General features: G+C 57.9%; 2 protein-coding genes across 5 annotated transcripts; one reads left to right on the top strand and one right to left on the bottom strand.

The window, feature by feature from the left end:
* Positions 1 to 1,506: 1,506 nt before the first annotated feature.
* Positions 1,507 to 18,901, top strand: ERCC2 (ERCC excision repair 2, TFIIH core complex helicase subunit; the record flags this gene model as incomplete). 3 transcript variants are annotated; one of them, XM_079723014.1, is made up of 22 exons in its annotated part: positions 1,507 to 1,554; positions 2,551 to 2,628; positions 2,708 to 2,770; positions 2,928 to 3,041; positions 7,268 to 7,384; positions 7,473 to 7,589; positions 7,934 to 8,057; positions 8,155 to 8,251; positions 8,340 to 8,473; positions 8,558 to 8,726; positions 11,310 to 11,428; positions 13,580 to 13,649; positions 13,740 to 13,809; positions 13,901 to 14,002; positions 15,163 to 15,226; positions 15,750 to 15,871; positions 17,261 to 17,353; positions 17,453 to 17,525; positions 17,749 to 17,819; positions 17,927 to 18,070; positions 18,199 to 18,342; positions 18,771 to 18,901. In XM_079723014.1, the coding sequence occupies 22 exons, from the start codon at positions 1,522 to 1,524 to the stop codon at positions 18,861 to 18,863; spliced, it is 2,211 nt and encodes a 736-aa protein (XP_079579140.1). In that variant the 3' UTR covers positions 18,864 to 18,901. The 3 variants fall into 3 exon arrangements, with proteins under 3 accessions (XP_079579140.1, XP_079579141.1, XP_079579139.1); XM_079723013.1 differs by having other exon boundaries at positions 1,522 to 1,554; positions 18,730 to 18,901; XM_079723015.1 differs by lacking the exon at positions 2,708 to 2,770.
* Positions 18,902 to 18,992: 91 nt separating this feature from the next.
* KLC3 (kinesin light chain 3) lies at positions 18,993 to 27,285 on the bottom strand. 2 transcript variants are annotated; one of them, XM_079724322.1, is made up of 13 exons: positions 27,144 to 27,285; positions 23,986 to 24,251; positions 23,248 to 23,478; positions 22,849 to 22,918; positions 22,241 to 22,460; positions 21,729 to 21,816; positions 21,556 to 21,657; positions 20,863 to 21,036; positions 20,127 to 20,217; positions 20,006 to 20,046; positions 19,807 to 19,913; positions 19,552 to 19,615; positions 18,993 to 19,245 (listed from the first exon to the last, which is right to left on the bottom strand). In XM_079724322.1, exons 2-13 carry the CDS (start codon positions 24,241 to 24,243, stop codon positions 19,174 to 19,176), a joined length of 1,518 nt encoding a protein of 505 aa, XP_079580448.1. In that variant the 5' UTR covers positions 24,244 to 24,251; positions 27,144 to 27,285; the 3' UTR covers positions 18,993 to 19,173. The 2 variants fall into 2 exon arrangements, with proteins under 2 accessions (XP_079580448.1, XP_079580449.1); XM_079724323.1 differs by having other exon boundaries at positions 22,849 to 22,915; positions 27,144 to 27,230.
* Between the last annotated feature and the right edge of the window lie 481 nt (positions 27,286 to 27,766).

The raw sequence follows: 27,766 nt of genomic DNA, 5'->3' as shown, positions 1-27,766 counted from the left end.
TGACCAAGACAGTCTCAGCCCTACCCTCCTGAGGCTCACAGTCCAGTGGGGGAGACAGAAACATCCTCAGAGAGTGACGACCCAGAGTGGGCAGGGCTTGGATGAAGGTGGGATGGGGAGCAGCACCTGGCCTAGCTGTAAAGCCTTGGGCCAGTTTTTCTCTGAGACTCAGTTTCCTCGCCTCTAAAGTGGCGATGATGACCCTTACATCAACAAATGACATTTATCACAGTCACACAAATGAGAATATCCTTCCAAAGTTAGGCAAAGGCTCTGAGAATAAGTCCTAGGGAGCTAGTAGAACTCATGATGATGGTGGTGGTAGGGGCGGGTGTTGAGCCAGTTAGTGAGGTTGCTGACATGACCTTGAGCCTTAAGAGATACCACAGAGATGCTCCATGCAGTACCATGTACGAGGAGAACAAACTGGGAAGAGCAAACACACCTGACATGAGATAGTTGGGAATAAATCATGGTGATGTCTTCCACTTCAGAGAAGTCTGTGCTCCTTAAGCCACATTCCAGCCCCATCTTGCTGCTTAGTTCCCTGCTTTCCACCTTCCTTTTTGCCTGCAGTGTCGTCTGCCCCACCTTACCCTGCCTCATCCCTACTGCTCACCTTAGTTCTCAGAGATGACTCCTCCGGGAAGCCCTCTCTGATCCCCCAGCTGGGTCAGGAACCTTGTCTGGGTTCCCCCATTTCAGCCCTGGTTACTTTGTTAAAGTGTGGGGGAAAGGAGGGAGGACATCTTAAAACCAAGAATATAATAGAATGAAACTGAGTATGTATTCGCTACTCAGATGATCTGGACAGATGCCGGTAGACCGAAACCCAGTGAATGCGATCTATTCTCTCGGTCCTCTTCCTTCCATGTTTTGTTCTTGGTACTCGGCGATCTTCAGCGATGCCTCCGGCACCGCCTCTCCCGGAGCCCGCCCCCGCATTGCCGTGCGCACGCGCATTATCCCGATTGACTTCGCCCCAGTGGAGTGATGGGCGGGATCAGCCAATGGAGTCCTGACGAAGGTGGAGCAGCACCTCGAGGACGCCCCGCGGATCCTGCCTCTACTGAATATTCATGAGGGAGGCGGGCCGACGCCGCTTCAAGCCGCGGCCGGCGCCATGAAGTGAGAGAGGGTCCTGGGTTCGCGGCTGGCGAGCCGGCGTGGGGGTCTGGAAGATGCAGGGGCCAGTGGGCAGGCCTCGGGTCCCGGCGGGGCGAGGGGAGGCTGAAGGGGAGGGGTAGGGATAGCCGCGGGGACCCACGGGGCGGTAACGGGGATGGTCAGAGACGAGATGCAGAAGGGACCCGGAGACTTCTGGAGAACTGGGAGATATCCGGGGGGGTGGGGGCAGCGGGCCGGTAACCCCTCTCGGTTCGAAGGCAGGGGAGTGTGGAGGCTGGAGAGGGGCTGAGGGGACGGGGGACTGACCCGGCAGCCCCCGCCGCCAGGCTCAACGTGGACGGGCTGCTGGTCTACTTCCCATACGACTACATCTACCCGGAGCAGTTCTCCTACATGCTGGAGCTCAAACGCACGCTGGATGCCAAGGTGGGTGGGCCGGCCCCCCTGCTGCCTATCTGACAGCGGGGGCTGCCGCACGTGCGTCCAAGACTGAGATTGCAGGACATCTGGAGTTTAGAAATCTGAGGTCCTTGGGAAGCCAGCGCTGCCAAACTTCTTTTTATCTCAAACAATAATAGTTAATAATAGCAGCAGCTGACACTTGTCAAAGGTTAAGCTGCTCAGTGGTTGGCTTAGGAATATAGAGACTTTGGAATCGGCTACCCACAGCTGTGTGTCCTTGGGTAAATCACTTAATCTCCCAGTTCCACAGTTTTCACCTTTGTAAAATGGGCATAGTAATAGTACCTACGTCAGCTTAATATGAGGGCTTTAGGGGTTAATTCACTAAGTAAGGCGGAGGTTCTCAACTGGGGACCATTTTGACCCCCAGAGGACATTGGCAATGTCTGGCGACATTCCTCATTGTCAGTACTAGTGGAGTGGTGGTGCTACTGGCATCTAGTAGGTAGAGGCCACAGATGCTGCTACACATTGTACAGTGCACAGGGCAGCCCCCTCACAATCAAATATTATCTGGCCGCAAAATGTCAAGAGAGTCGAGGTTGAGAAGCCCTGATGTAAGACACTTAGTACTAGTTCCAGGCACAGAGTAAGTGCTGTGGAGGTGCTTGCCAAATTAAAACAAAAAAGGTTCACTATATATCAGACACTGTACTCAAGATTTCACTCCCAGTTTCTCACTAATCCTCATAGCCATGCTATGAAGAAGAGCTTATTAGGCCCATTTTTAGAGATGAGGATCCTGAGGCCCCAGAGAGGTTGAGAGGTCTTGCCTAAGAGCACTCAACAAAAGTGGCAGAAGTGGGGTTCAAATCCGCTGCCCCTAAGGCCCAGACTTTTAACTGCTCTCTTGTCCTGCTATTCCAATGGTGGCATTTCGGGGTGGGGGTGGTTTCCCAGAGTTTGTGTCCCTGAAGTTCTGAGAGCCTGTGTCTTGTCCCTCCTGCCCGAATCATGCAGGGTCATGGAGTCCTGGAGATGCCCTCGGGCACTGGGAAGACAGTGTCCCTGTTGGCCCTGATCATGGCGTACCAGCGGGTAAGTGACCCACGGGGCCCATGGACGGGGAAGAGGGAGGAGGCTGGACAGGGGCCGAGGCTGAACCCATTGTCCGCAGGCGTATCCACTGGAGGTGACTAAGCTCATCTACTGCTCGAGGACTGTGCCTGAGATTGAGAAGGTGAGTCTGGAACCAATCCCAGTGCCCCTCACTGTCCCCTAACCCAGCGGTCCCCCTGGCGGTTGCCATCATAGCTTTGGGGGCCTGTGGGAAGCTGGGGAAGGGGCTGGGGCTTTCAATGAGGCCAAGTTCCCCCCTCCCTTATCAACTGGAACAGGTGATTGAAGAGCTTCGAAAGTTACTCAACTTCTATGAGAAACAGGAGGGCGAGAAGCTGTCGTTCTTGGGGCTGGCTCTGAGCTCCCGAAAGAACCTGTGTATTCATCCCGAGGTGAGTGCCCATTCCTCCCCTCGCCCTAAGCCTCAGGGTGGAAGAAACTCTTCCATCCAACCAGGAGTCCTACATCCCCACCCAGACCAGACATCTCAGGGAGATGTGCAGGTGCCATGCACAGAATTCTCTTCTCACTCATCAAATGCTGACTCATCGTTCATGGCCCAGGCACACCTCCTCTGGGGAACCTTCCCATTTTCCCCAGCCTGAGAGAAGTTAAAAAGGCAGCTCCTGGAGGCCGGCAGGCCTAGTTTCCTGATTCTGAAATGTACTAGCCATATACTCTTGCATTTCTGCTCTCTGGGCCTCAGTCCTCTTTTCTGTAAAATGGGGATAATTAATCACCTGCTTCATACAGTTGTTGATGAGATTGTGCAAGGGGGTGGGGTTAGGCAAAATCGGTGAAGGGGTCAGAAAGTACAGACTTGGGCTTCCCTGGTGGCGCAGTGGTTGAGAGTCCGCCTGCCGATGCAGGGGACACGGGTTCGTGCCCTGGTCCAGGAAGATCCCACATGCCGCGGAGTGGCTGGGCCCGTGAGCCATGGCCGCTGAGCCTGCGCGTCCGGAGCCTGTGCTCCGCAACGGAAGAAGCCACAACAGTGAGAGGCCTGCGTACCGCAAACAAACAAACAAACAAAAAACAGACTTCTAGTTATAAGATAAATAAGTCACATAATGTACAGTTGACTCTTTGTATCTGTGGATGCAGAACCTGCAGATAGGGAGGGCCAACTGTGCTACGCCACTTTATATAAGGGACTTGAGCATCTGTTAATTTTGTTATCCATGGGGCGGACCTGGAACCAATTCCCCCTTGGATATTGAGGGACAGCTGTACAGCATGGTGACTGTAAGTCGTATACTGTATTGTATATTTGAAAGTTTCTAAAAGAGTAGATCTTAAAAGTTCTCATCATAAGAAAAAAGTTGTAACTAGGTATGGTGATGGATGTTAACTAGACTTATGGTGGTGGTCGTTTCCCTACATATACAAGTATCGAATCATGTTGTATACCTGAAACTGATCTATAATGTTATATATCAATTATATTTCAATAATAAAAAAAAGATTGGGCAAGATAATGCATGTATAGCCCTTCACACGTATGAAGAGCTAAAAGAATATTAGGAATTATGGGGAATTCTCTGGCGGTCCAGTGGTTAGGATTCTGCGCGTCCACTGAAGGGGACACGGGTTCGATCCCTGGTCAGGGAACTAAGATCCCACAAGCCACACGGCACAGCCAAAAAAAAAAAAAAGAAAGAAAGAATATTAGAAATTATAGTGATATTAATAAATATTAATATATGATACATAGAAAAATAGTTGTTATCATTAAATTACAAAACCACTGGGGTCACTAGCTCCAGGCATGGTTTTAAGTGTTTTAGTGTGGTAATTCTTTAGTGTGGTATAATATATTCCAAGAATGTATTTTTTATTTATATATATATATATATATATATATATATATATATATATATATATATTTGGTTACGTTATTTATTTATTTGATTGTGCCAGGTCTTGGTTGTGGCATGTGGGTTCCTTACTTGTGGCTCACCAGCTCTTTAGTTGTGGCACGAGGGCTCCCCAGTTGTGGCTCGCGGGCTCCTTAGTTGTGGCATGTGAACTCTCAGCTGCGGTATGTATGTGGGATCCAGTTCCCTGACCCGGGATTGAACCCGGGCCCCCTGCATTGGGAGTGTGGAGTCTTAACCACTGCGCCACCAGGGAGGTCCCAGAATATATATTATGTAATGTAATTTGTAAGAATGTATGAGAAATAATACAGATGGTGTATGATGGCTAAAGAGCAGTGGCTCCCCAGCACTGTGTTTAAACCCGCGGATGGGAATCTTCCCCATTCTTGGTGATGCTGTAGTGCACAAATATCCCTGCCTCTTTCTTTTTGGACAGCCGACTTTGTGCCATCCTGCTGTTGCTATGTGGAATTAAGGAACATAAGTCTCTTCAGCCTTTGTTATCTGATAGCAAAGGAGGATTGGGATACATGGAAGCTTCCACAGACTCTGGAGCAAAATTTCAAGATGCTTTCTTGTAAACAAAAGTTTAAATTATGACGTTAAGTTTAGAGGCATAAATGAAGAGGAACCAGGTAGTAAATGGATGTGTGCGTGTGCCCAGAACACGCTCAGGTGGTGGTTCTGTCCCCCTTAGGAAAGTGAGAAGTTGAGAATTAATTAACTGGATTAGATTTCCTGGAAATGTGATAAGTGTATAAGTAGTATTCTGCTGTATGTCAGGATGGTATCTTAGTTGTCTCCAGAGATATATAGTGACCTGGATAATGCTAAAGATTGCGACAGATAAGTCCATCTTGGTTTTGTCCCTCCACATGCCTGCTGCCTTGGAACGATGTAAAAGCATAGCTGTAGTTTTCATTTGGATTGAATTTAGTTCTTCAAAATAGATTTGCCATTGGGTCTCTGCTTCAATCCTAGATAAAGTTTTCATAGTTTTAAAATACTTTTCTGTGGGAGCATACATGACACTTAACATTGTGTACCTTGTGCAATGTATTTTTTCTTAATAAATTTATTATTTATTTTTGGCTGAGTTGGGTCTTTGTTGCTGGGTGCAGGCTTTCTCTAGTTACAGCAAGCGGGGGCTAGTCTTTGTTGCGGTGCGCAGGCTTCTCATTGCGGTGGCTTCTCTTGTTGCAGAGCACGGGCTCTAGATGTGTGGGCTTCAGTAGTTGTGGCTCGTGGGCTCTAGAGCGCAGGCTCAGTAGTTGTGGCGCACAGGCTTAGTTGCTCCGCGGCATGTGGGATCTTCCTGGACCAGGGCTCGAACCTGTGTCCCCTGCATTGACAGGCAGATTCTTAACCACTGTGCCACCAGAGAAGCCCAATGTATTTGTTTTTTTATGTGATCTTTTTGGGTATTTATTATTTGTTTGTTTATTTTTGGCTGTGCCAGGTCTTAGTTGCAGCACGTGGGATCTTCGTTGCAGCATGTGGGATCTTTAGTTGCGGCATGCCAACTTCCTAGTTGAGGCATGCGAACTCTTAGTTGTAGCATGAGGACTTACTAGTTGCAGCGTGTGGAATCTTAGTTGTGGCATGTGGGCTTCTTAGTTGAGGTATGTGTACTCTTAGTTGGGGCTTGCCGGCTCCTTAGTTGTGGCATGCAAACTCTTAGTGTGGCATGCAGGATCTAGTTCCCCGACCCAGATTAGAACCCCAGGCTCCCTGCATTGGGAGCAGGGAGTCTTACCCACTGGACCACCAGGGAAGTCCCATACGACGTATTTGTATTACCTAATTAAAAAAAGATAAAATGTAAAGGCATCTAAGAAAGAGAAAGAAGTAGTATAAGCCTTGGCAACTAGGGACTTCCTTGGTGGTCCAGTGGTTGAGACTTCGCCTTCAATGCAGGGGTACTGGTTCGATCCCTGGTCGGGGAGCTAAGATCCCACATGTCTGGCAGACAAAAAACCAAAAAACATAAAAGAGAAGCAATATTGTAACAAATTCAGTAAAGACTTAAAAAAAAAAAAAAGCCTTGGCAGCTGATGGAAAGGGAGGGGGAGGGGTCAGCAGCCTCAGAGCCTTCCCTTTGGTGAGGGAAAGGTTTTGTTCTGAGGGGAGAGGGAGCCCTGGGCTGTGACGGTGCCACCAGTGGAGCCTCAGAGTGTTTGGAGCAAGGCAAAGGTAAGGCAGGTTCTCAACCTGCGATCAGAGCCTCCTCTGATTCTTGGGCCTTGCCAGAGTTCTGGCTGTTTTAGCATTTTAAAAGATAAAGCAGGACTTCCCTGGCGGTCCAGTGGTTAAGACCCCGTGCTTCCAATACAGGGGGCGCAGGTCGATCCCTAGCTGGAGAATTAAGATCCCACATGCCGTGCGGCACGGCCACAAAAAAATGATAAAGCAGTTATCCTTTATCTACATGCTAAAGAATCTTCAAGCCTTAATATTTTGAAAAATTAAGATGTAATTGGCATTATATAGAGGTTAAAAAGAATAAGAGCCTAACAACTGTACCACTCTTGCATCCCTGCAGTAAGTTCTCAGGTGTCTTAACTGTTTAATAACGAAGCAGATTGAGGTTCGAGTTTTCCACAAATGCCCGAGTCTCACCCCAGTTGGAACAGGATGGCCTCCTATCCCGCATAGCCGTTAGGTGTTGAGCCCCGGATTCGAGGAGTGGTTGGGCCTCTCAGCCTGTCTCGGTGCTAAGATGCTCCCTGGCCCCTCAGGTGACGCCCCTGCGCTTTGGGAAGGACGTCGATGGAAAATGCCACAGCCTCACGGCCTCCTACATAAGGGCACAGTACCAGCGGGACCACAGCCTGCCCCACTGCCGCTTCTACGAGGTGCCTGCGGGGCAGCGGTGAGAGACGGAGGGCGGGACCACTAGCAACGGCCAACCTCCCTGACCCCCAGGTACCCTCTCACCCATAGGAATTTGATGTCCATGGGCGCCAGGTGCCCCTCCCCGCTGGCATCTACAACCTGGACGACCTGAAGGCCATGGGGCGGCGCCAGGGCTGGTGCCCATACTTCCTTGCCCGATACTCAGTGAGGAGGCCAGCAGGGGTCGGGCAGAGGGGCGTGTGTGAGGGTTACAGGCCGCCTGCCCATCTGTCTGTCTGCCTAGATCTCCCTATTGGTCTGTGCCTGTATCTGTTTGTCAGTCTCTGTTCGTTTGCGTATATGTATTTGTGCCTTGCCTGTGTCTGTCTTGCCTCACCTCTGCCTACCCGTCTGTGTGTCTGTCCATCTGCCCGTGTCTCTTGCCTCGCCTCCCCTCTGTGGGCCTGCGGGGCAGTGATGTGGCATCGTGGTGTGGATGGCGGTGGCAGCGCCCTAGGGCTGGGTGCTGGCAGACGGCCCGGGGTGACCCTGCCCGCCTTGATCCCCAGATCCTGCACGCCAACGTGGTGGTCTACAGCTACCACTACCTCCTGGACCCCAAGATTGCCGACCTGGTGTCCAAGGAGCTGGCCCGCAAGGCCGTCGTCGTCTTCGACGAGGCCCACAACATTGGTGAGGGAGGGGGCCAGGGCAGGGAGGCGATGCCAGCCCCTCGGGCTGCCGCTGCACCCACCTGCCTGAGCCCGGCCCTCTGCCCACTGTCCTCCAGACAATGTCTGCATCGACTCCATGAGTGTCAACCTCACCCGCCGGACCCTGGATCGGTGCCAGGGCAACCTGGAGACCCTGCAGAAGACGGTGCAGAGGTGGGGATGCTGCGGCCGGTAGGCCCTGGCGCCTGACCTGCCCCCCAAGTGTCCCCACTTGGTCTGCCCACACCCGGTCTCCCCACAGGATCAAGGAGACGGACGAGCAGCGTCTGCGGGACGAGTACCGGCGCCTGGTGGAGGGGCTGCGGGAGGCCAGCGCCGCCCGGGAGACCGATGCCCACCTGGCCAACCCTGTGCTGCCCGACGAGGTGCTGCAGGGTGAGCCGCCGCCCGCCCCTGCGCCCCCTGCATCCCTGCTGCTTGGACCCCCAGCGGCGCCTGGCTGAGCCCCTCTTCCCGCAGAGGCGGTGCCAGGCTCCATCCGCACGGCCGAGCACTTCCTGGGCTTCCTGCGGCGGCTGCTGGAGTACGTCAAGTGGCGGCTGCGCGTGCAGCACGTGGTGCAGGAGAGCCCACCCGCCTTCCTGAGCGGCCTGGCCCAGCGCGTGTGCATCCAGCGCAAGCCCCTCAGGTGCGGCCCCGAGGCTGGGTGGGTGGGTCCCTGCTGAGGGGGGGGCGTGGAGGCCCGCCCTGGCACTCGCTGAGCCTTGTCCTCCCAGCCAGTCTGTGGCCTGGGGTCACCGTGTCACCAGTATCGGGAGTAGGGGAAGGGTGGTGGTGGGGGTGCATGGGTGACACGCGTGGGTCAGAGCGGGCAGGTCCGCGAGCTGGTCCTGGGGCCCTGGTGGGGCAGGCGGCACGTGGCTCGATCAGAGAATTTACCTGTGTACAGGGGGGCGGGCAGGGTGGAGGAGCTGGCGGGTGGCGGGTGGCGAGGCCCCTGGGCCCTTGCTAGAGGTCAGAGGTGTTCTTGCCCCAGGCCACAGCGGGGGAGGGAGCGGCCCCGGGGAGGGGCTGCTGATGAGGCTCAGCAGAGTGGGAGCTGGGAGAAAACGGGGCCCTCCCCCCCGACCCCTGTCTCCTCCATCAGCGCCTCTCACTGTGCCCCCGCAACCCCGGCCCCCAGCCTGTGAGCCGGAGCAGCCCCTCACTGCGATCTGGGGGACAGGGTCAGTCTCCCCGTCACAGGGCAGGCGATGAATAGACCTGGGAGTGGGGATGGAGTTTCCTGTGCTTTTCCTTTGCTGTTTTGCATAAGTCATTGGTCTTCTCTGAACCTTAGTTTCCTCCTTTGCGGAGGAGTGGGGGCTACTCTTCGTTGCGGTGTATGGGCTTCTCGTTACACTGGCTTCTCTTTTTTTCTTTTTTAATTCATTTATTTATTTTATTTATTTTTGGCTGCATTGGGTCTTCGTTGCTGCACCTGGACTTTCTCTAGTTGCGGCGAGCGGGGGCTACTCTTCGTTGTGGTGCACAGGCTTCTCATTGCGGTGGCTTCTCTTGTTGCGGAGCACAGGCTCTAGGCACGCGGGCTTCAGTAGTTGTGGCACGCGGGCTCAGTAGTTGTGGCTTACGGGCTCTAGAGCACAGGCTCAGTAGTTGTGGCGCAGGGGCTTAGTTGCTCCGCAGCATGTGGGATCTTCCTGGACCAGGGGTCGAACCCGTGTCCCCTGCGTTGGCAGGTAGATTCTTAACCACTGTGCCACCAGGGAAGCCCTATCCTGGCTTCTCTTGTTGCGGTGCTCGGACTTCAGTGGTTGCGGCATGCGGGCTCGGTAGTTGTGGCTCGCGGGCTCTAGAGCACAGGCTCAGTAGTTGTGGCGCACGGGGTTAGTTGCTCCGTGGCATGTGGGATCTTCTTGGCCCAGGGCTCGAACTCGTGTCCGCTACGTTGGCAGGTGGATTCTTAACCACTGTGCCACCAGGGAAGTCCCTCCTGTGGTGGTTAAATGACAGAGCAGTGACGCCAGGAACCTACCCAGTCTAGAGCACTGATGATGAGCTAAGTGCTTTACGGTCCACATCCCATGGAATCTCAGTACAGTGTCCTCCTTACCTCGCGGTCCAGTGCAGTGGTTAAGACTCTGCCCTTCCACTGCACAGGGCACAGGTTTGATCCCTGGTTGGGGAACTAAGATCCCACATGCCACGCAGCCAAAAAAAAAAAAAAAAAAAAAATACTGTCAATACAGTGTCCTTGCCTTGTGCTGTAGATGAGGACGCTGTGTCCCGCAGAGGAGAAGCCATCGCCCAGGGCCACACAGCGCTGCATATGGCAGTTGTGACTCGAAGCCCGGCCTGTAGGGCTCCGAAGCTCCTGGCTGCTCTGCCTCTGAGGGGGTGGGGAGCCCTCGGTGTGGCTTCAACTTTCTCCCACAGCTGAGAGACTTGTGAGGACAGAGGGGATCTTAGTTAGCCACATGATACATGTTCTGAGTGTCTGCTCTGTGTTGGGGACGCAGTGATGACTGAGACAGCCCTGGCCCTGCCCTCCTGAGGCTCACAGTTCAGTTGGGGAGACAGACCCGTCCCAGATAGGGCCAACCCAGGGCTGGGATGGGGGAGTCCTGGGGGCTGAGGGAACACAGGGGGCACCTGATCGAGCCTGGGGGTAGAGAAGACAGACTTGAAGAAAGGAGGTTCAGGAGGCCAGTTTTAAACTTGACCGTCTGCCTGGCTCCAAAGCCAGGTTCTGCTGCTCCACCGCCCGTCCCCGAGGGGCGAGAGCCTCCAGCTGGGTGGCCGTGCGTGTACGGCTCTGTGAGGGTGTGTGAGATTGTCCTCTGTGAGCATGTGGGACTCTGCCGCTGTGAGTGTCACCGAGGGTGGTGAGTGTGACTGAGACATTGCGAGAGGTTCTGGGCGTGCGTGTATGACGATGTGGCCGTGCGGGATTCACGCTGTGACTGTGGGAGGCTGGGTCGCCCCTTTTGACCGAGAACCTGCGTGTGAGAGTGTGACCTCACGTGACATGACCGTGCGACTCTGTGGGCCGTGTGATTATTGCTCCGTGTGTGCCCTCGTGTGGCTGTGGCCCCGTGGGACATGCAGTTGTACAAGGTGGGGACACAGAGGTGACGGACACAGACCCAGGCCCTGCCCTCACGGAGCTGCCAGGCGGCTGGGGAGGCGGTGCGTGACCACGTCCTCTGAGGTCGAGGAGGGGACTCTGGGGCCCGCTGCCTTCCCTCAGCCCGTCCCGCCGCCCCGCCAGGTTCTGCGCCGAGCGCCTCCGCTCCCTCCTGCACACCTTGGAGATCGCGGACCTCGCTGACTTCTCCCCTCTCACCCTCCTGGCTAACTTCGCCACGCTCGTCAGCACCTACGCCAAGGGTGAGCTCACCTCTTCCTGCCTCCGCCGGCCCCCGGCAGCCGGAATCGGGATCTGGCAGAGCCTAGAGGGTTGCCTCTGGGACTTGGACTGGCGGGACCTCGTAGGGTTGGGCTCGGGAGTTTGGGCTTTATTTTGAGGGCAGCGGGGAGCCACGAAGAGCTCTGAGTGAGCGAGCCTCGTGCTCAGATTTGCGTGTTCAAAGGTTCTCTCTGGCTGCAGAGTGGAGAAGTATGGGGGTGGGCAGAGGCCTGAGATGAGACCGGAGAAGTTCTGTTGGGGGTCTGCTCACACCGGGCGGTGGGGTCAGGGGTTGGTCGTGCTGCTCCCAGTGGCACTGGGGAGCCACGGCAGGTTCTGGGCAAGGGAGAGGCAGGGTCAGATCCGTGCTTTAGAATGCTGCTTCTGGCGGAGGCTGGGCCAGTGCGGGAGGAGAGAAAAGGAGGGGCTGGAGAGAGGTGTGGGAGCTAAAGAGGCCGGGACTTGGTGCCTGGTCGTGCGGGGCCTGGGGGAGGGAGTCGAGGAGGATGCTCACATTTCCAGCCGGCCGGGGAGAGGGGAGCCTTCCCTCCGCTTCCTCAGCTTTAAGCCGGCCAATCCCCGGGGATTACTCCTCTATCCAGGAAACTAGGTCAGGCCTGCCTGATGTCCTGCGGCCCGGTGTGGCCTTGGCAGGAGGATAGCGAGTCCGTCTCCCCCACCCCAGGGCCGATCGGCAGCAAGTCTCACTGGAAGCTTCCTCTGCGTCCATCCCTCTGTCCACCCCGTCTTGCCTCTCGGTCTTTCTCCTCTGTTCCCCACTTCGCCGTCTCCCAGCACCTGACGTTCTTTATTTGGAACGTCCTTCCCCACCTTCCTCAGCCCCCAGCTGTCTCCCCCTCGTCCTTCAGTTCTCGGCTCGGGAGAAATGCCGCCGCCTCCTGCAGGAAGCCCCTTCTGACTCCCAGGCTGGGCCAGGCCCCTCCTCTAGGCTCCCCTGTCCCAGCCTTGCCCACTCAAGAGTGGTCACTCTGTGGGGACAGGTCTGTGTCCCCATCACTGGACTGTGAGTCCTGAGAGGGCAGGACCAGGGCTGTCTCAGTCACTGCTGCATCCTCAGCACAGGGCTAGGCACAGAGGACTTGATTTTTTCAAAAATTTTTACCAAATGAAATTGAATATGTGGATTCATTCATTCATTTATTGGTTCAACAAATGGGCCAGGCCCAGCACTGGGCAGGAACCAAGAAAGACCTCATTCCTGACCTCCCAGAACTTACGTGCTAGCTGGGAAGACAGGGAGCCGAGATGCAGACACAGGTAAGGAAGATGATTCCAGAAAGTGATAGTTTTCATGAGAAACAAACATGTCGCCACGTTGGAGAACACCTACATGGCCGGCGTGGCTTTCCTGAGGAGCTGACATTTCAGCTGAGTTCCGAGTGACTAAATGGAGCCAGCTGCCTTGGGAAGCTTTCCAGGCAGTGGGGCAAGTGCAAAGGCCCCGGGGTGGAATGAGCCTGGTGGTTTTGAAAGTGAGGCAGGAGGCCAGTGAGCAGGGAGGAAATGGGGTCATCGTGGCAGGATCCCACAGACAATTCTGGACCCTGGGAGGAGTGGGGGGGGCTTCTGAGCAGGGGAGAGTTGTGAACTGACTCAGGAGTTCACAGAGTCTCTCTGGCTGCTGTGAAGGGAGCAGGGGTGGGAGCGGGGCGCCCAGTGAGGAGGCGACTGCAGTGGTCCGGGCAGGAGGTGATGGCGGCTGCACTGGGCCGGGGGTGGGGGAAGTGGGCAGCTAGACTTTGGAGGCAGAGCTGACCAGCCTCCTGATGGCTTAGACAGGTGGTAGGAGAAGGTTCGAGACTGGCTTGAGTTGGGGGGTGGGCCCCTGCAGCCCGGGAGAGCGAGGGGTGAGCCTTTGGTACTCTTGGCTCAGGGTCCTCTGAACGTTTGCACAGGTGTCAGCCCTGGGGAGAAGCGGGCGGATTGGGGTATATTGTGGACTCAGATGCCTGGGTTTTAGGTTTGGGCTACTGGTGGCTGGTCCCATTCACTGAGGAAGGTGGGGGGGAGGAGGACTGGGGTGGAGGGAGAAAGTGGGGGGCAGGGGTGGGGGGTGGCCTAGTGGGCATGGTCATGACTGGCGCCCAGGGCATCTCACCGGCCCCCTGTAGGTTTCACCATCATCATTGAGCCCTTTGACGACAGGACCCCAAGCATCGCCAACCCCATCCTGCACTTCAGGTGAGGCCTGACCCCAGAGGGGGTGTGAATGGACCGCAGGGGCCTGGGCCCCCCAGCCTGGCACTCAGCACCCTTGTCTGCTCCTCACAGCTGCATGGACGCCTCGCTGGCCATCAAACCCGTGTTCGAGCGCTTCCAGTCCGTCATCATCACGTCTGGGGTGAGGGCCCTTCTGGCCCCCAGACCTCCACGGGGGGACTCCTGACTCCTGCCCAGTCCTGCTAAGACCCCTCCTGCTGTCCCTGGTACAGACGCTGTCCCCGCTGGACATCTACCCCAAGATCCTGGACTTCCACCCCGTCACCATGGCAACCTTCACCATGACATTGGCTCGGGTCTGCCTCTGCCCCATGGTGCGTGGGAGAGGGTGAGGTGATGGGGGAGGGGAGATGGGAAGGAGGGCTGCCTTTCCTCCCTCCACTCCCCGCCACTTCTCAGGCAGCTGCGGGATTCTGGATTGAGACAGACCTGGGCTTGAGTTCGACGGCCCAAGCCTTCGTTTTCTCGTGTGTGAAATGGGAACACCCCGTCCGTGATCTCCCAGGGTGGTTGAGGGGCTTGAGTGAGACAGTGGGTGTGAAAGGCCTTTGTGGCCCAGGGCCCGGTACTTGGTTAGCGTGGCTTTGCCCGGTTCATCGTCTGGCTGTGACCTTGCTGAGTGACCCTTCCACTCTGCCTCGGTCCCCTTCTTTGTAAAATGAACATCGTAACACGGGCCCTCAGTTTCATATCTGAAGTCCCTGGGCCGGCTGTGGTTTTGTTTGTTGTTTTTTGTTTTGCGGCGTCACGCGGCTTGTGGGCCCTTAGTTCCCTGATCAGGGACTGAACCCGGGCTCTCAGTAGTGAAAGCGTGGAGTCCTAACCACTGGACCACCAGGGAATTCCCCGGATGTGTTTTAGAATTGAGAATTTTCCAGACTGGAAACTGCCAGTGGGGCCTGGGCAAGTCCCTCCCGTGAGAGTCATATTTCAGCAAACATTTTGAAGAGTCAAACTAAGGGAGATACGTCAGGACTCTGAATAGGCTCAGGGCAGGTTTTGCTGCTGTAGGAGTTCGCGCCAAACTTAAACCTCTGGCGTTTCCAGAGCGTTTTCGCTTCTGAATTGCCCTTCAGGGGTTGTGGACTGGTGCTGACCATGGGCCATGTACCGCGTCGTGCTTCTGTGAGGTTGCTGGCGGCGTTGCACAGTGGCTGTCGAGCTGGGGGTGAGAGGCAACTTCCTGAACCGACTGGCTGGAGGCCGGCGCGGGCTAAGAGGGTATTTGCTGCTGAGACACGTGGGCAGACTTCGGTTCAGTTCCGTCTCTGCTGTGACCTTGGGTGGGCGACACGACGCGCCTTCTGTGAGCCTTAGGTTACTCATCTGCGCCATGCAGGTAACAGCGTAGCTGAGGGTTCATTCAATGACCCTGTGTCTATAAAAAGCTTAGAACAGCGCTAGCAGGCCACCTGCACTCACGCGTTGGAGCGGTTGCTGCTGTTTCCCTTATGACCTCTCTTGCTCTCTCCAGATCATTGGCCGTGGCAATGACCAGGTGGCCATCAGCTCCAAATTTGAGACCCGGGAAGATATCGGTATGATACCCACAGGGGATGGTTTGTATGGGTCCCAGGAGGGGAGGTGGAGCAGTCAGTGTGAGCTGGGTCATGATGCAGTAACAAATACCCCCAAATCGAAGTGGCTTTAGGCAGAGGTACTTCTTGCCCACAGTACATGCCATTGTGGGTTGGTGGGGGCCTGCTCCCCGTCTCCTCATGCTGGGAACTTCCACCATTGGACACATCACTGTGGTGGTGAGCTGTGACAGGAGGGATCATGGGGAATTGTGAACTGGCTCGTAAAGGTTCTCACCTGGAAGTGCCATGTGGCCCTTTCTGTATTCGGCCATGGCAAGTCACATGGCCACGCCTAACTTCAGGGGTTTGGGTGTGCTGTCCTCCCAAGGAAAAGCAGAATGTGTTTGAACAGTCCTACAGAGGCCTCAGTGGGGTTTTTAGGAGCCCAAATTCAAGAGGAGCCATTAGACAGGATCGCTCTGATAGGGAGTGGGGAGGAGGGACCAGGCCAGGAGAGAGTCCAACCTCTGACCCCTCACAGCGGTGATCCGGAACTACGGAAACCTCCTGCTGGAGATGTCCGCTGTGGTGCCCGATGGCATCGTGGCCTTCTTTACCAGCTACCAGTACATGGAGAGCACCGTGGCCTCCTGGTACGAGCAGGTATGCCCAGCTCCTCACCCCACAGAAGGCCCGTCTCAGCTCTGGGCTCTGTTCCCCTGTGTTGGCTTCATTCCTCTTGTGTTTTAAATGGTGACATGTATCATAGGTGATAGGACAGCGTATAAAACACAGATGGACAGTTTAAAGAATAAATAGCGTTCACTCTTCTCCCAACATCCAGGTTAAGAACTAAGACATGAGCAGCCTCGCTGGGCCCCTTCCTCAGAGGCGTGGCCCTCAGGAGAGGTGACCACACCCCACCTTATGGGTTTTGGGGGTTACTTCATGACTGTCTCTCCAGCACATATGGCTTGGTGTCGAGACACTGGGTAGCAGGAGTGACTCTAGCTGGGTGCTGTGCCGCTAGAGGAAGGTTCTGGAGAATTAAGGCTGGATACAGGCTCGGGGCAAAGAACCTGCAGGAGCCCCTTCTGGGGAGCGTGTGGGTGAGGTCATGGGGAAATGGAGCTCACAATGGCTGGGCACTGGCAACTCAACAGGATGTGGATGGGGAAGGGGCACCCTGTCCTTTCTGATTCTGAATGCACCCCAGGCCCAGCTCTCGGGTAAGTTAGGGCAAGTGCTTCTTCGGGCTGAGACGAGTGAAGTTGTCTAATGTGAGCACCAGGCAATGTGTGGGAACCTCATTCACGCACAACCAAGACCTTGGTGGTTTCCACACAGTGCGAAAGGTGGCTGTCAGCCATCTGAGCACCACATCCTGTGTGCCTTTCGTGTCTTATTTAAGAAACCTTTGCCTACCCCAGGGTCACGACGATGGTCTCCTGTGTTTCCTTCTAGAAGCTTTGTAGTTTTAGCTTTCACATCTAAGGGCTGTGAGGTACCTCAGATTTACCTTTGTGTATGATGTAAGGCAGGGGTCAAGATTCATTTTTTTCCCATATGGAAATCAAGTTGCTCCAGCCCCACTTACTGAAAAGAGCTCCTCGCACTGAGTGGCACAAGTGACCATCTGTGTGGGGGTGTGTGTTTCTGGACCCTCTGTTGTGTCTCACTGGTCCATCTGTCCTTTATTAGTACCACACATCTATTTCAGTGTCAAATATGAAATCTCAAAGTCAGCCTCTGATTGGCTCTGCCTGGCCTCTCCACCTAGCAATCACCTGCATCCCGATGGGCCATCTTGAGCCACAAGCCTGTTCCATTCGTCCAAAGGATGAGGATTGGTTCCCTCCCCGGGTCACGGGGTTTTCCAAAGAAGTGACAGTACCACCACCCTCCCCAAGTCTCCAGTGGGCAAGCTGAGGCCTGGGGAGAGAAGTGGTCCGTTGCATGGGAATCTGGCAGAGTTGAGTTTAACCAGGACTCCCCTGTCCTTTAATCCTTCTGCCAACCCACACCCTGACCTCCCTGGTGTCTTTCCCTAAGGGCATCCTCGAGAACATCCAGAGGAACAAGCTGCTCTTTATTGAGACCCAAGATGGGGCTGAGACCAGTGTGGCCCTGGAGAAGTACCAGGAGGTGGGTATTACTGGGGGAAGAGGAAAGTCCAGGGTGGAGAGGGGCCAGAGGCGGCAGCTCCGAGGTGACGCATCTTGTGTCCTGGCCTCCCCTCCCCAGGCCTGCGAGAACGGCCGTGGGGCCATCCTGCTCTCGGTGGCCCGAGGCAAAGTGTCCGAGGGAATTGACTTTGGTGAGTGGACTAGGCTCTCCCCTCCCCAAGCGCCTGCGTGGATGTCTGGCCGTTTCTGCTCCCCCAGGGGACCGGCGGCCTATAGCCTGGGCACGCACGGGGGCCTCCGCTTCCTTCCGTCCTTCGGTGCTCTGCAGGGCCCGTGGGGTGCAGTCACTCAAACAGCACGAGCTCCCGGGCCACGCGAGGGCAGCCCTCTCCCTCCCCCTCCTCTGTCCCGCAGTGCACCACTACGGCCGGGCCGTCATCATGTTCGGGGTGCCCTACGTCTACACCCAGAGCCGCATTCTCAAGGTGAGCAGCGCCTGGGGGCGGTAGGACGTGAAGGCCTCTGTCGGGCCCTCTCCTTAGGACTTGTGTGAAGCAGGGATGTTGCCCCTCCACCATCTCCCCACCTACAGGCGCGGCTGGAATACCTTCGGGACCAGTTCCAGATTCGAGAGAACGACTTTCTGACCTTCGATGCCATGCGCCACGCGGCCCAGTGTGTGGGTCGGGCCATCAGGGGCAAGACTGACTATGGCCTCATGGTCTTCGCCGACAAGGTGCGGGTTCTGGGCCCCCGCCAACCAGGCTGTTCCCCCAGTCGTTTCCCAGATGGGGTGGGCCAGGCCGAGGGTGCCCGGGCTCCCCCTGCCAGGGTCCTGACCTCCTCCCTCTCTCCCACTCACAGCGGTTTGCCCGGGCCGACAAGCGGGGGAAACTGCCCCGCTGGATCCAGGAGCACCTCACCGACGCCAACCTCAACCTGACCGTTGACGAGGGGGTCCAGGTCGCCAAGTACTTCCTGAGGCAGATGGCACAGCCATTCCACCGGGTGAGCCCGCGGCGCCTAAGCTCCTCTTCCAGGAAAGGGCCCTTGGCTTTCTCCCTAAGCCCAACCTGCTCCCTGCCCCCGACAGAGAGGGGTTTGTGTGCACCCGCGCACCAGATCTGGGAACTGGAACTGCGGGGAGGGTCGAGGGCTACAGACAGAGTGTGTGTCTCCAGTGGGAGCCCCGAGCCGGCCGTGGGCCTCTGGAAAGCCAGTCCTTCTCTAGCGTGGACACAGCTCTCTGGCTGCCGCCTCCCTCCCTTGGCCCATCTTCTGGTTACAGGAACGGGATGCCCTGGGTTATACGGGTGTTTTGAAATTCAAGCATCCTGTCCTATAGCCCCCTGGGCGGGCCGCCTGTCCCTACTGAGTTGTGGACCTCTGTGTTAGGAAGTGCGGCAGCTGACACCACCACCCCTGTCCCCCACCAGGAGGATCAGCTGGGCCTGTCCCTGCTCAGCCTGGAGCAGCTGGAGTCGGAGGAGACACTGCGGAGGATAGAGCAGATCGCGCAGCAGCTGTAGTGGGGTGGGGGCAGGGCCATAAAAGGAGTTGGCTGAGACTCCTGAGCCTTACCTGGCCCTGGGGCCCAGCAGCTTGGAGGGCGCCTCCGGGGGAGTCGCTTAAAGGGCCCTGCAGGACACCTCAGGCAGACGTTCTGGCTGCCAAGTCTACAGCCTTTAATCACAGGAGGAGAGGACAGCTGGGAAGCCCAAGACACTGGGTGCCCCCGAGGGGTGGGAGCGAGTCAGGGAGATGAAAGGACCTCCCTCCTCTCCTCCCATCCCTCTCTCGCTCCTCCTGAGAAGCCGCAGCCACGTGGTTCTGTCGCCTTCAGCGGGGGCCCAGGTCCTGGGTGCTGGCGCTGAGGGTCCGAGAGGCCTCACCCAGGTGCCGGCTGGGGAACTGGGGACAGGCACAGGGGGCGAGTGAGGGGCAGGACACAGCTCTGCTGCAGCTGCCCCTAGGGTTACTCCCCAGCAGCCTGGCTGCCAGCTTGTCTGTCCTGAGGGCCGTGTTGCTCGTCCTCCTGTCCCCACGTCCGCCCTGACCCAGTCCATCCGTTCCCCCACCTCTACCCAAGTAAAAGCCATCCATGCTCCCTGTCCTGGCGTCCACCCCCCCGCCAGCCAGACCACTCCCACCCTTCCCTTGCCTCTGGGCCTGTCAGTGTGGCCCCTCACTCCACCCTTGGCCCAGTGTCCCCCTCACCTGGTTCCCAGCAGCCCTGGAGCCATCCATGTTCAGCATGTTAAGTGACATGGCTCTCTTCATCCTACAAAGGGAAGTTGGTGGGGGGGGCACGGGTGAGCCCAGGAGTGTCTGCTCCCACCCGGGGAGGGACCTCTCCAGCGCCAGGTTTGATGGTGTGTGTGGCAGGGGAGATGGGAGCCATGGACGGTTCTTGAGCAGGACAGGGAGGGGTGGGCTACAGAGTCGGCCACACCAACCTGACCCAACACTCACCCGGCTGCGCCCGCCACCCCCTCGCCTCGGAGCCGGGAGACCAGCTTCTCGCTTCCCCGCCGGATGGATTCTCGGAGCTTGGAGAACGAGCTGCTCCGACGAAGGGTCTGGGGAGGGCGCCAGGGACACGGGTCAGCCCCCCCCCATTCCATCCAGTCCCCACCTCCACCCTGGGAGCCGAGGCAAAGCCTGTCCTCACCTGCTGTTCTGCCTCACCAGCTGTGCCTGTGTTGGGGGCTCCTGGGGAACAGATGGGGCCATTGTGGTGGGGATGCTGAGGAGCCCCCTGGGGGAGGGGAGGGGAGGGGCTGGGGGCTCACCGAGAGGGGCAGGCAGGGCCTCCCTGCTGAGGATTTCTTTGTACAGTTCCTCCGCCTGCTGGTACTTGTTCTGTTTCAGGTAGGCTGAGGCCTGTGGGGAGGGCATAGCTTGAGTGATCTTGGCTCAAATCTGGGAGCTTCCCAGGCCCCAGCACTGCACCCAAGCACATCCTTCCAGCCCCCGCAGGAAGAAGCCCAGGTTTACCCCACACTCCAGGCCTTGGCCGACAGCAGGGTGGGCTTGGAGCCCAACCCCACCACTTCCCATAGGGTAGATGACTTCCTGACTCAGAGCAGGAACCTGTTCCCCACTCTACCTTGAGCCAGTGACACACCTCTCTGTGCCTCAGTTTCCTCATCTGCAAAATGGGGCAACGGGAGCACCTACCTCATAGGGCCCTTGAAGAAACGGACAGTACAGGCAAAGTCCTAAGAAGGGGGTTTAGCTCAATAAATGCTCTCTTCTGCTCCCGGCCCGTCTCTCTGGCTTCCTCTTTGACTGGAGCAGTTCTCTGGCTGCCACCAACTTGCCTGTTTCCTGACGCTTCCGTGTCCTCTGTGCTGAGCAACCTCACCAGTCAGGGCCCAGCTTGGAAGCCGAGTCTCATGGGACAGCTCGAGGGCTGGGCAGAGGTGGGGCCCCTGGCCTCCATGGTATCCCACCCTCAAGCCGATAGGCGCTCCCCAGTGCCGCGGCCCCAGGACCAAGACACCCGCGCCCCAAGGCTGCCCTCACCAGGTTGTTCTTGGTCTTGGCCACATTGGGGTCGTGAGGCCCACCTAGGGCCTTGTAAATGCTCAGGGCCCGGGCGTAGTGCCGCTCCACCTCCTCGAACTTGCCCTGGTTCTGGCACAGCAGGGCCAGGTTGTTGAGCTGCTTGGCCACGTCCGGGTGGTTGGCGCCCAGGACCTAGGAGTCGTGGGATCACAAGTCATTGGGGTCAGCCGGGGTTGGCGGGCCACATGATGCCAACAGCCGTAATGAGAGTCATGGGTTGGTGGTTATAGGATTGAAGTGGATGGAGAATTACAGGAGGTTGGGGCGGAGGGCAGGAACTGCACAGTCAAACTGGGGAGTAGCTGGGTCAGAGGTCATGGTGGTGCAAAACCTCGTGATTATGGGTCAAACAGGTAGATCAAGGATGGGGTTGTACTGGTCACGTGGGGTTGGAAGGTCAGGACCGGGTGGGGGCATGAGGTGACCTATGAGAGTCAGAAGTCAAGACCAAACGGAAGTCACTGGTATGTCAGGGGTGGTGGGTCACGGGATTGGGTGCTCTAGGCTCAAATTGGAGGGGCACATAAGGTCAGAGGTCACAGGAGCAAATCAGGGTCATGCAAGGGCCACAGAATTGAGCGCTGAAATCAGGATCAGAGGGTGAGAGCCACTCGGGACAGGGACTCCGTGGGAGCCGGGTGGGGGTGGGACCTTCTCACGGATCTCCAGGGCACGCTGGCACAGGGGCTCCGCCTCCCGGTAACGCCCACGCTTCCCGTAGAGGACGGCCAGGTTGTTGAGGGTGGCAGCCACCTGCAGGGCGGGAGAGGCGGTCAGGGGTAGGGAGGCACAGCGCACAGCCCTCCCTCCTGGGCCCCACTCACCGCGGGGTGCTCCCGGCCCAGCGTCTGCTCCCGGATCCGCAGGGCGTCGTGGAGGAGGTCTGTGGCCTCTTTGTACTTGTTCTGGTCCCTGTGGGGCGGCCCAAGGGTGGAGGGGGTTCGGCCAGGCTGGGGTGGCAGGGGCCATGGGCTGGGCTGAATCCCGCAGGCCCAGGGACCTGACGACCAAGCATGGGTGGCACCCTGTGGGGGTCCCTTCTGGGGGTCCCCATACCTCCCAAGTCTAGCACAGGGTCCCCACACTCCCAGATGGCTGCCAAGCCTCTGCCACCCCAGGTCTCTTCCCCACTCCACTGTGGTCTCTCTTGCCCGTGCTGACTCCTCTTTGCCTGGGTCTCAGTGAGTGGCCTCCCCAGATCTCTGTCCCTTCTCTCCACCACCACCCCTGGTGCCCTATGCTGGCAGAGCAGGACACCACGGTCCCCCCCTCTTCTGCCCAACGACAGGTCCCCGCCCTTCCTGCCCCCTCCAGCCGTGGTGGCTGCAGCCCTCACCGGTACACCAGCGCCAGGATGTTGAGCATGGTGGCCACGTCAGGGTGGCAGTGGCCCGAGCTCCGCTCCAGATCCTCTAAGGCCTGGCGGCACAGCGGTGCAGCCACCTCGTAGCGGCCCTGCCCCGTGTACTGGAGCACGAGGTTGTGAAGGGTCCGAAGGCGGGCCGGGATCTCGTAGCCACCCTGCTGAGCAGAGATGGCCCCCGCTGCCTCGGGACCTGGGGGTGCCGGGCACCGAGTCACTGCAGGCCTCCTACTCCTGCAGCCCCGCACAAGGGGACACGTGCACCCCAAAGCTACAGCTGCCTCGCTGGCCCCTGGGACCACGGGCCCCTGTTCTGACGTCTGAGATTGGAATCACAGGCATCTTCCTGGCCCGTGGGATGTGTCCTAGCCTGCGGGACAGAAACGTGGGAGCCACCTGGCTCCTGGGGCCGTGACAGGCCTGCTTTTGCAGCTTCCAGCGTCACCTGCCCGCTGTCACCCCCACAGCCCCCTGCTTCATCCTCCTGACACCCCGCCCTCACCTTCCCCATCCTCCCTCAGAGGCCTTGGGGGTCCAGCGAATCAGCCATTCATCCTCCTGGCTGAGCTCCTCGCACCCACCTTTCCTCTCCTCCTCCTCACTGGGGAACAGGGAGTCCAGGCTGTCCTGCCGATGGGGGGACTCGGGCTGCTGCACAGAGGACAGGAAGGTGTGTGTCATGAGGCTTTTGGGAGTCTGAGTCAGAGGCTGGGGTCCTGGATCCCAGGGCTTGAGGGAGGTGGTGGTCAGGGGTCTCCTGAGGGCTTGGGGAGGATCCTCAGGCTTTGTGCAGCAGATGGGGGCCTTCTGTGGAAGTTCTAGTGGGTCTGGGATCTGTGGGGCTCTGCAGAGGGTCGGGGGGTTCTTTGGAGGGTCTGGGGCATTGGGGGGCACCACGGAGGGATGGGGGCTGTGGGGTATCTAAGGAGTGCGGGGTCCCTAGCACATCACGGCCCCCGCCTCGCTGGGTCCCGCAGCACCTGGCTCTCCGCCGGCGGGTCGTACTGCCGCAGCTGCCCCAGGAACTGCAGGTGGCTCTTCTCCTCCTCCAGCTGGGCCACGGCCTCCTCGCTGGCCCGCAGCCGCTGCTGCGTCTCCTCCAGCTCTTCCCGCAGCCACGCGTTCTCCTGGGCCAGCCGCCGGGCCTGCGCTCGCAGCCGCTGCTTCTCAGCCTCCAGTGCGCCCACATGTGCCGACAGGGCCAGCAGCACCTGCCGGGGAGGCGGGAGTGGCGAGTCAGAGGCCTGGTCCCTCCCGCCCCCGACCCAGCCCAGGGCCTCAGATCAAGCCAGAGCACCCCATTCTCTCCAGGGTGCCCCGGATTATACAGAGACCCCTCCGCTGTGGCTCCAGGGATGCTCAGAGGCTCTCAGGGACATACCCCAATCCTGCCCCGGGACCCCTCTGATTTCACCCAGGCACACAAATTACACTCAGGATACTTCACATTCCACCCGTGCAACCCCAAAGTCTCCCCAGGACCCACAGTTCCACGGAAGGGCCCCACGTGGTTCAGGGGTCCCTGTCGCACATAAGGACCTCATCCCCAGTGCAGCCCAGGGATCCCATCCCAGGACTGGAGCCTCCCCCGCCCAGGCCTGGCTCCCCTAGTCCTCCCTCTCCCCAGGCTGCCCCCTCCAGCGCACCTGGCCCCCTCATCCCTGGGCAACCCCCAGGCCTGAGCCACATCCTCCATAGTTGGGTTGGCCCCCACATACCTGGGCCTCACCCAGCCCCAGCTCGATGGCCTCCAGTGAGTGGCTCACCACCTCCTGCTTTTCTTCCAGCAGTTCCAGGCCAGCCACCGGGCCCTGTCCTGCCAGGGCCTCTGCCAGGTGCCCGGCCAGGCCCCGGTGCTCTGCCCGCAGGGCCTCCAGCCCCTGTACCACTTGTCGCGTCTGTCGCACCAGCTCCTCAGGGCTCAGGTGCTCCGGGCCCAGCCCCATGCTTCCCGGGGCCACCACCTTCACGGACATTGCTGCTTCTGGGGGTGACCGGGATCAGGGGGTCACTGCCAGGGCCGGGCAGGTCAGCCCCTCTGCCTCCGCGCCCTTTGCGCCACAGGCCCCCTCAGCCCTCTCCCTGTCCGCCCATCCCGGCCAGCCCTCTGCCTCCGTGCTCTCCTCACCCCGGCCAGCATCCTGTCCCACACCCATCCTGGCCAGCGGGCAACTGGAAACCTTCTAGACTCCTTCCCTGTCCTCAGCCCAGGGCCCCGCCCTGAGGGCAACTCCAAAACCTCATTATGTATGATTAACCAAAGGAGGGCAAACAGCCATCTGGAGGCCTCCCACCCACCTCAGCTCACCCGGCCAGCCCAGCCCACCCCAAGGCCCCTGGGTACCCTGGCCCAGCACCCTCGGCCGTGTGACCTCGGGACCAGAGGTGCCCTCTCCCGCTGGGCGTGTGGGGCAGGACGCGTGGAGGCGGCAGCCTCTCTGTGAGCTCATTCTTAGGGTGTTTTTTCTGGGAACCAGTCAGACCACTGGGGGTGGGGTGGGGCGGGAGGAGAGGGTCAAGGGGCTGGGGTGCTGGAAGCAGAGGCCTCTAGACTGGGGAGGTCAGGAAGGGGGGCCCCGTGTGGTGGCTCCCAGACCCCGAGGACCTGACAGACCCAGAGGAGACAGGCTCCACCCTCCACTGCAGACATGCTCAGCCAGCCCAAGGCGTGCTGGGTCACACGTGTGGCAGGCGTGGCCCATGGATGTCACATTGGCCATGTGACAGCTGAGGGTCTGACGCCCAGATGGTAATGGATGGGGGGGTTCACATGTGGGACTTCATGGGGTTGTATATGGGTGACAAGGTCAATGACACATCTGGTGACGATGCCTCTGGGGCCCTCACATACATACACACACGCTTCTCAGAAATACAGCGTAATACACATTGTCCTCTCAGAACTGACACACACTTTCTCTTAAAAATACAACTCAGCACACCCTCACACACATCCACATTTTCCTTTCAAAATATTGATACAACCTAATGCAACACACTAAGGCACGCACACAAATACATTCTTCTTTCAGAAACAACACATACACACTCCTCTCTGAGAAATACAACTCAACACACAGGTGTATTTTCCTTTCAGAAATAAAAGCCAGACATAGAAAACAAATTTATGGTTACCAAAGGGGAAAAGGGGTGGGGAGGGATAAATTAGGGGTTTGGGATTAACATATACATATATAAAATCGATAACCAACAAGGACCTACTTTGTAGTACAGGGAACTATACTCAATATACTGTAATAACTTATAATGGAAAAGATTGTGAAATATATTATATATAACACAACGGAATCACTTTGCTGTATACCTGAAACTAACACAACAGTGTAAACCGACTATACTTCAATAAAAATTTAAAAACAAAAGCCAACACACAAACTGTCTCCTCCCTCAGCCCCCATCACCTGCAAAAAGATAACCAAATCACTTCCATTGGGACTGTCTCCTTGAACTTTTATGCCCATGACACATGCCCTCTCCTACACCCCCACAGTCCTGCCAGCACCTAGCGCTCCATCCTATGCCCAGCGCCTCCTCCATGCTCCCAGGATTCACGGTGGACCCGTCACCATCCTCCCCATTTCCTTCCTTCCTCCCCACCTCGCCAGCCAGGGATTCGCACACAGACACACTATAGAGCTTCACACGTGGACGTGCGAATGACCCCTGAGGCCAGGCTCTTACACCGTCACAAGCGGGTGCCCATGGCACAGACAGCTGTAGAGACACGGGTAGTTCCATGCTTTCCCCACAGAGTCTCTCAGGCTTACTTCACTCAAGCCACTGTGTTCCCCAGAACAGCCCAGAGCTTTTAGCACCTGTGCACAATGCTCCCAATCACATCCACTCAGACACAGAGTAAGGGCAGGTGTGTAATCCTGCGGGTTTTATATACTGCAGCCTCTCCATCGCCATCAATATGTATATACGTGTTCGTGCATACATCAATCTCTCTGTGTACGTAGTATATAAGTGTGTGTATGTATATCACACCATACGTAGTCTCACACCCCACACACAAGTCAAACAACCACACCCGTTCATTGAGTCATCCCGACAACCATGACCATCATTCACGAAAGTCTGCGGACGTATACAACCTCCCACAACATCACGCACGATCTCAGACAGCTGAGCCGAATGTTCCAGACGTAACCTCTGCACAGTAACAGAGCGACACGCACAGCCACACATCACTCGGGCTGTTTCCCTGACACACGCTGGCTCCCACACTCATGCCGGCCCCCAAACAGCAAGCTCCCCTTCACCAGCTGAGCCCCGTGCGCACAACCGCGCAGCTGACAGCGATGATCACAGCCGCACTCCACGCATCCATCCTGAACCCACAGTGCCCACCTCCTTGTCAGCCCCCCAGTCTTACAGGCAGAGACAACCACGGCCACACAATTTCTTGGTGACACACCTAACCCTATAAACAGTTCAACTCCCTGCCAAACACACACACACACACAGCATTACAGACACACAGAGGTCGCCCACATTTTCACATCACTGAAACAGTTTCACATCATTCAAGCAGTCCCTCTGTGCCCTCGCAGGCTTACACGGACAGGCCATCTCCTGTACCCACCTGTACCCACAGCCTGACACCATCACACACACCTGAGCTTCGTACACTATCTCTCATGCACACGCACGCACCATCTCCACACACACATACACTCGCAGGCGGGAGGCCCCCATCCTGGCCAGCCCCCCAAACCACACAACTTACCCCTGGCCGGCCGGTCCAGCCCCGCGCACCCCGGTTTCACCGCCCGCGCGCCCGCCCGCCGCCAGGCCGTCACAAGGGCCCCCTCCCGTCCCCAGGCCCCGCCCCGTCCTCGCTCCTGTTTACCTGAGCCCGGCGGAGGGGGTGCGGCCCCAGCTGGGCCTCCAGACCCCGGGGAGCCCCAGGGGGGGACAGGGGGCGTCCAGGGGCCCCAAGGCCCGTCCCCGTCTCCAGGCTAGAGGGCCCAGGGGTGCGCCAGGCCCAGCCCACACCCTCCACCCTCGCCTCCATCCTCGCAGCTCCTGGGACTCCCACCCCGCATTCCCGGAGCCTACCTGACCGCAGACAACTCCCGGTCCTGCTTCACCGCCCTGCGCCCGCCCGCCGCGCACGCCCCGCCGCTTCCAGCTGCGCAGCGAGTCTCGGGCCGCGGGCGGGTCCTCCGGGGGGCGGGGCGGCCTGGAGCCCCGCCCCCGCAGGTGAGACCGGCCCCGCCCACCGCCCGGGGAAAGTTAAGCGCTGCGGCCCCGGCCCTGCGGCAACCGCAGAACTTCGCGCGCGCGTAGCCGGTAGCCTCTAGGGCACGTCGAATCTGAGATGATTCCAGTGCGCAGGAGGCCTGGAAACCAGAGTCGCAGCGAAACTAGAATCTTGGAAACTTTGGATCCCAGACGGATGGCTTTCTTGCAGTGCCAGCCGCCGGCTCTTTGCCTTGGCTGTGCGCCCTGCTTGGACATCTCTCCACACAG

The sequence above is a fragment of the Hyperoodon ampullatus genome (assembly GCF_949752795.1).
Source record: "Hyperoodon ampullatus genome assembly, chromosome: 18".
In the NCBI taxonomy this organism is placed as follows: Eukaryota; Metazoa; Chordata; class Mammalia; order Artiodactyla; family Ziphiidae; genus Hyperoodon; species Hyperoodon ampullatus.
This window is presented reverse-complemented; position numbering and strand designations above follow the sequence as displayed.

Excerpts from the sequence above, each read along its gene's own strand:
- KLC3 (XM_079724322.1), bottom strand. The coding sequence starts at position 24,243 with ATGTCCGTGAAGGTGGTGGCCCCGGGAAGCATGGGGCTGGGCCCGGAG. Across the intron at positions 21,037-21,555 it reads CCCTGGAGATCCGTGAGAAG|GTCCTGGGCGCCAACCACCC; the intron begins GTCCCACCCCCA and ends CACGACTCCTAG. Across the intron at positions 19,914-20,005 it reads CTGGTGAGGCAGAACAGCAG|ACCCTTCGTCGGAGCAGCTC; the intron begins GTGAGGACAGGC and ends CGCCCTCCCCAG.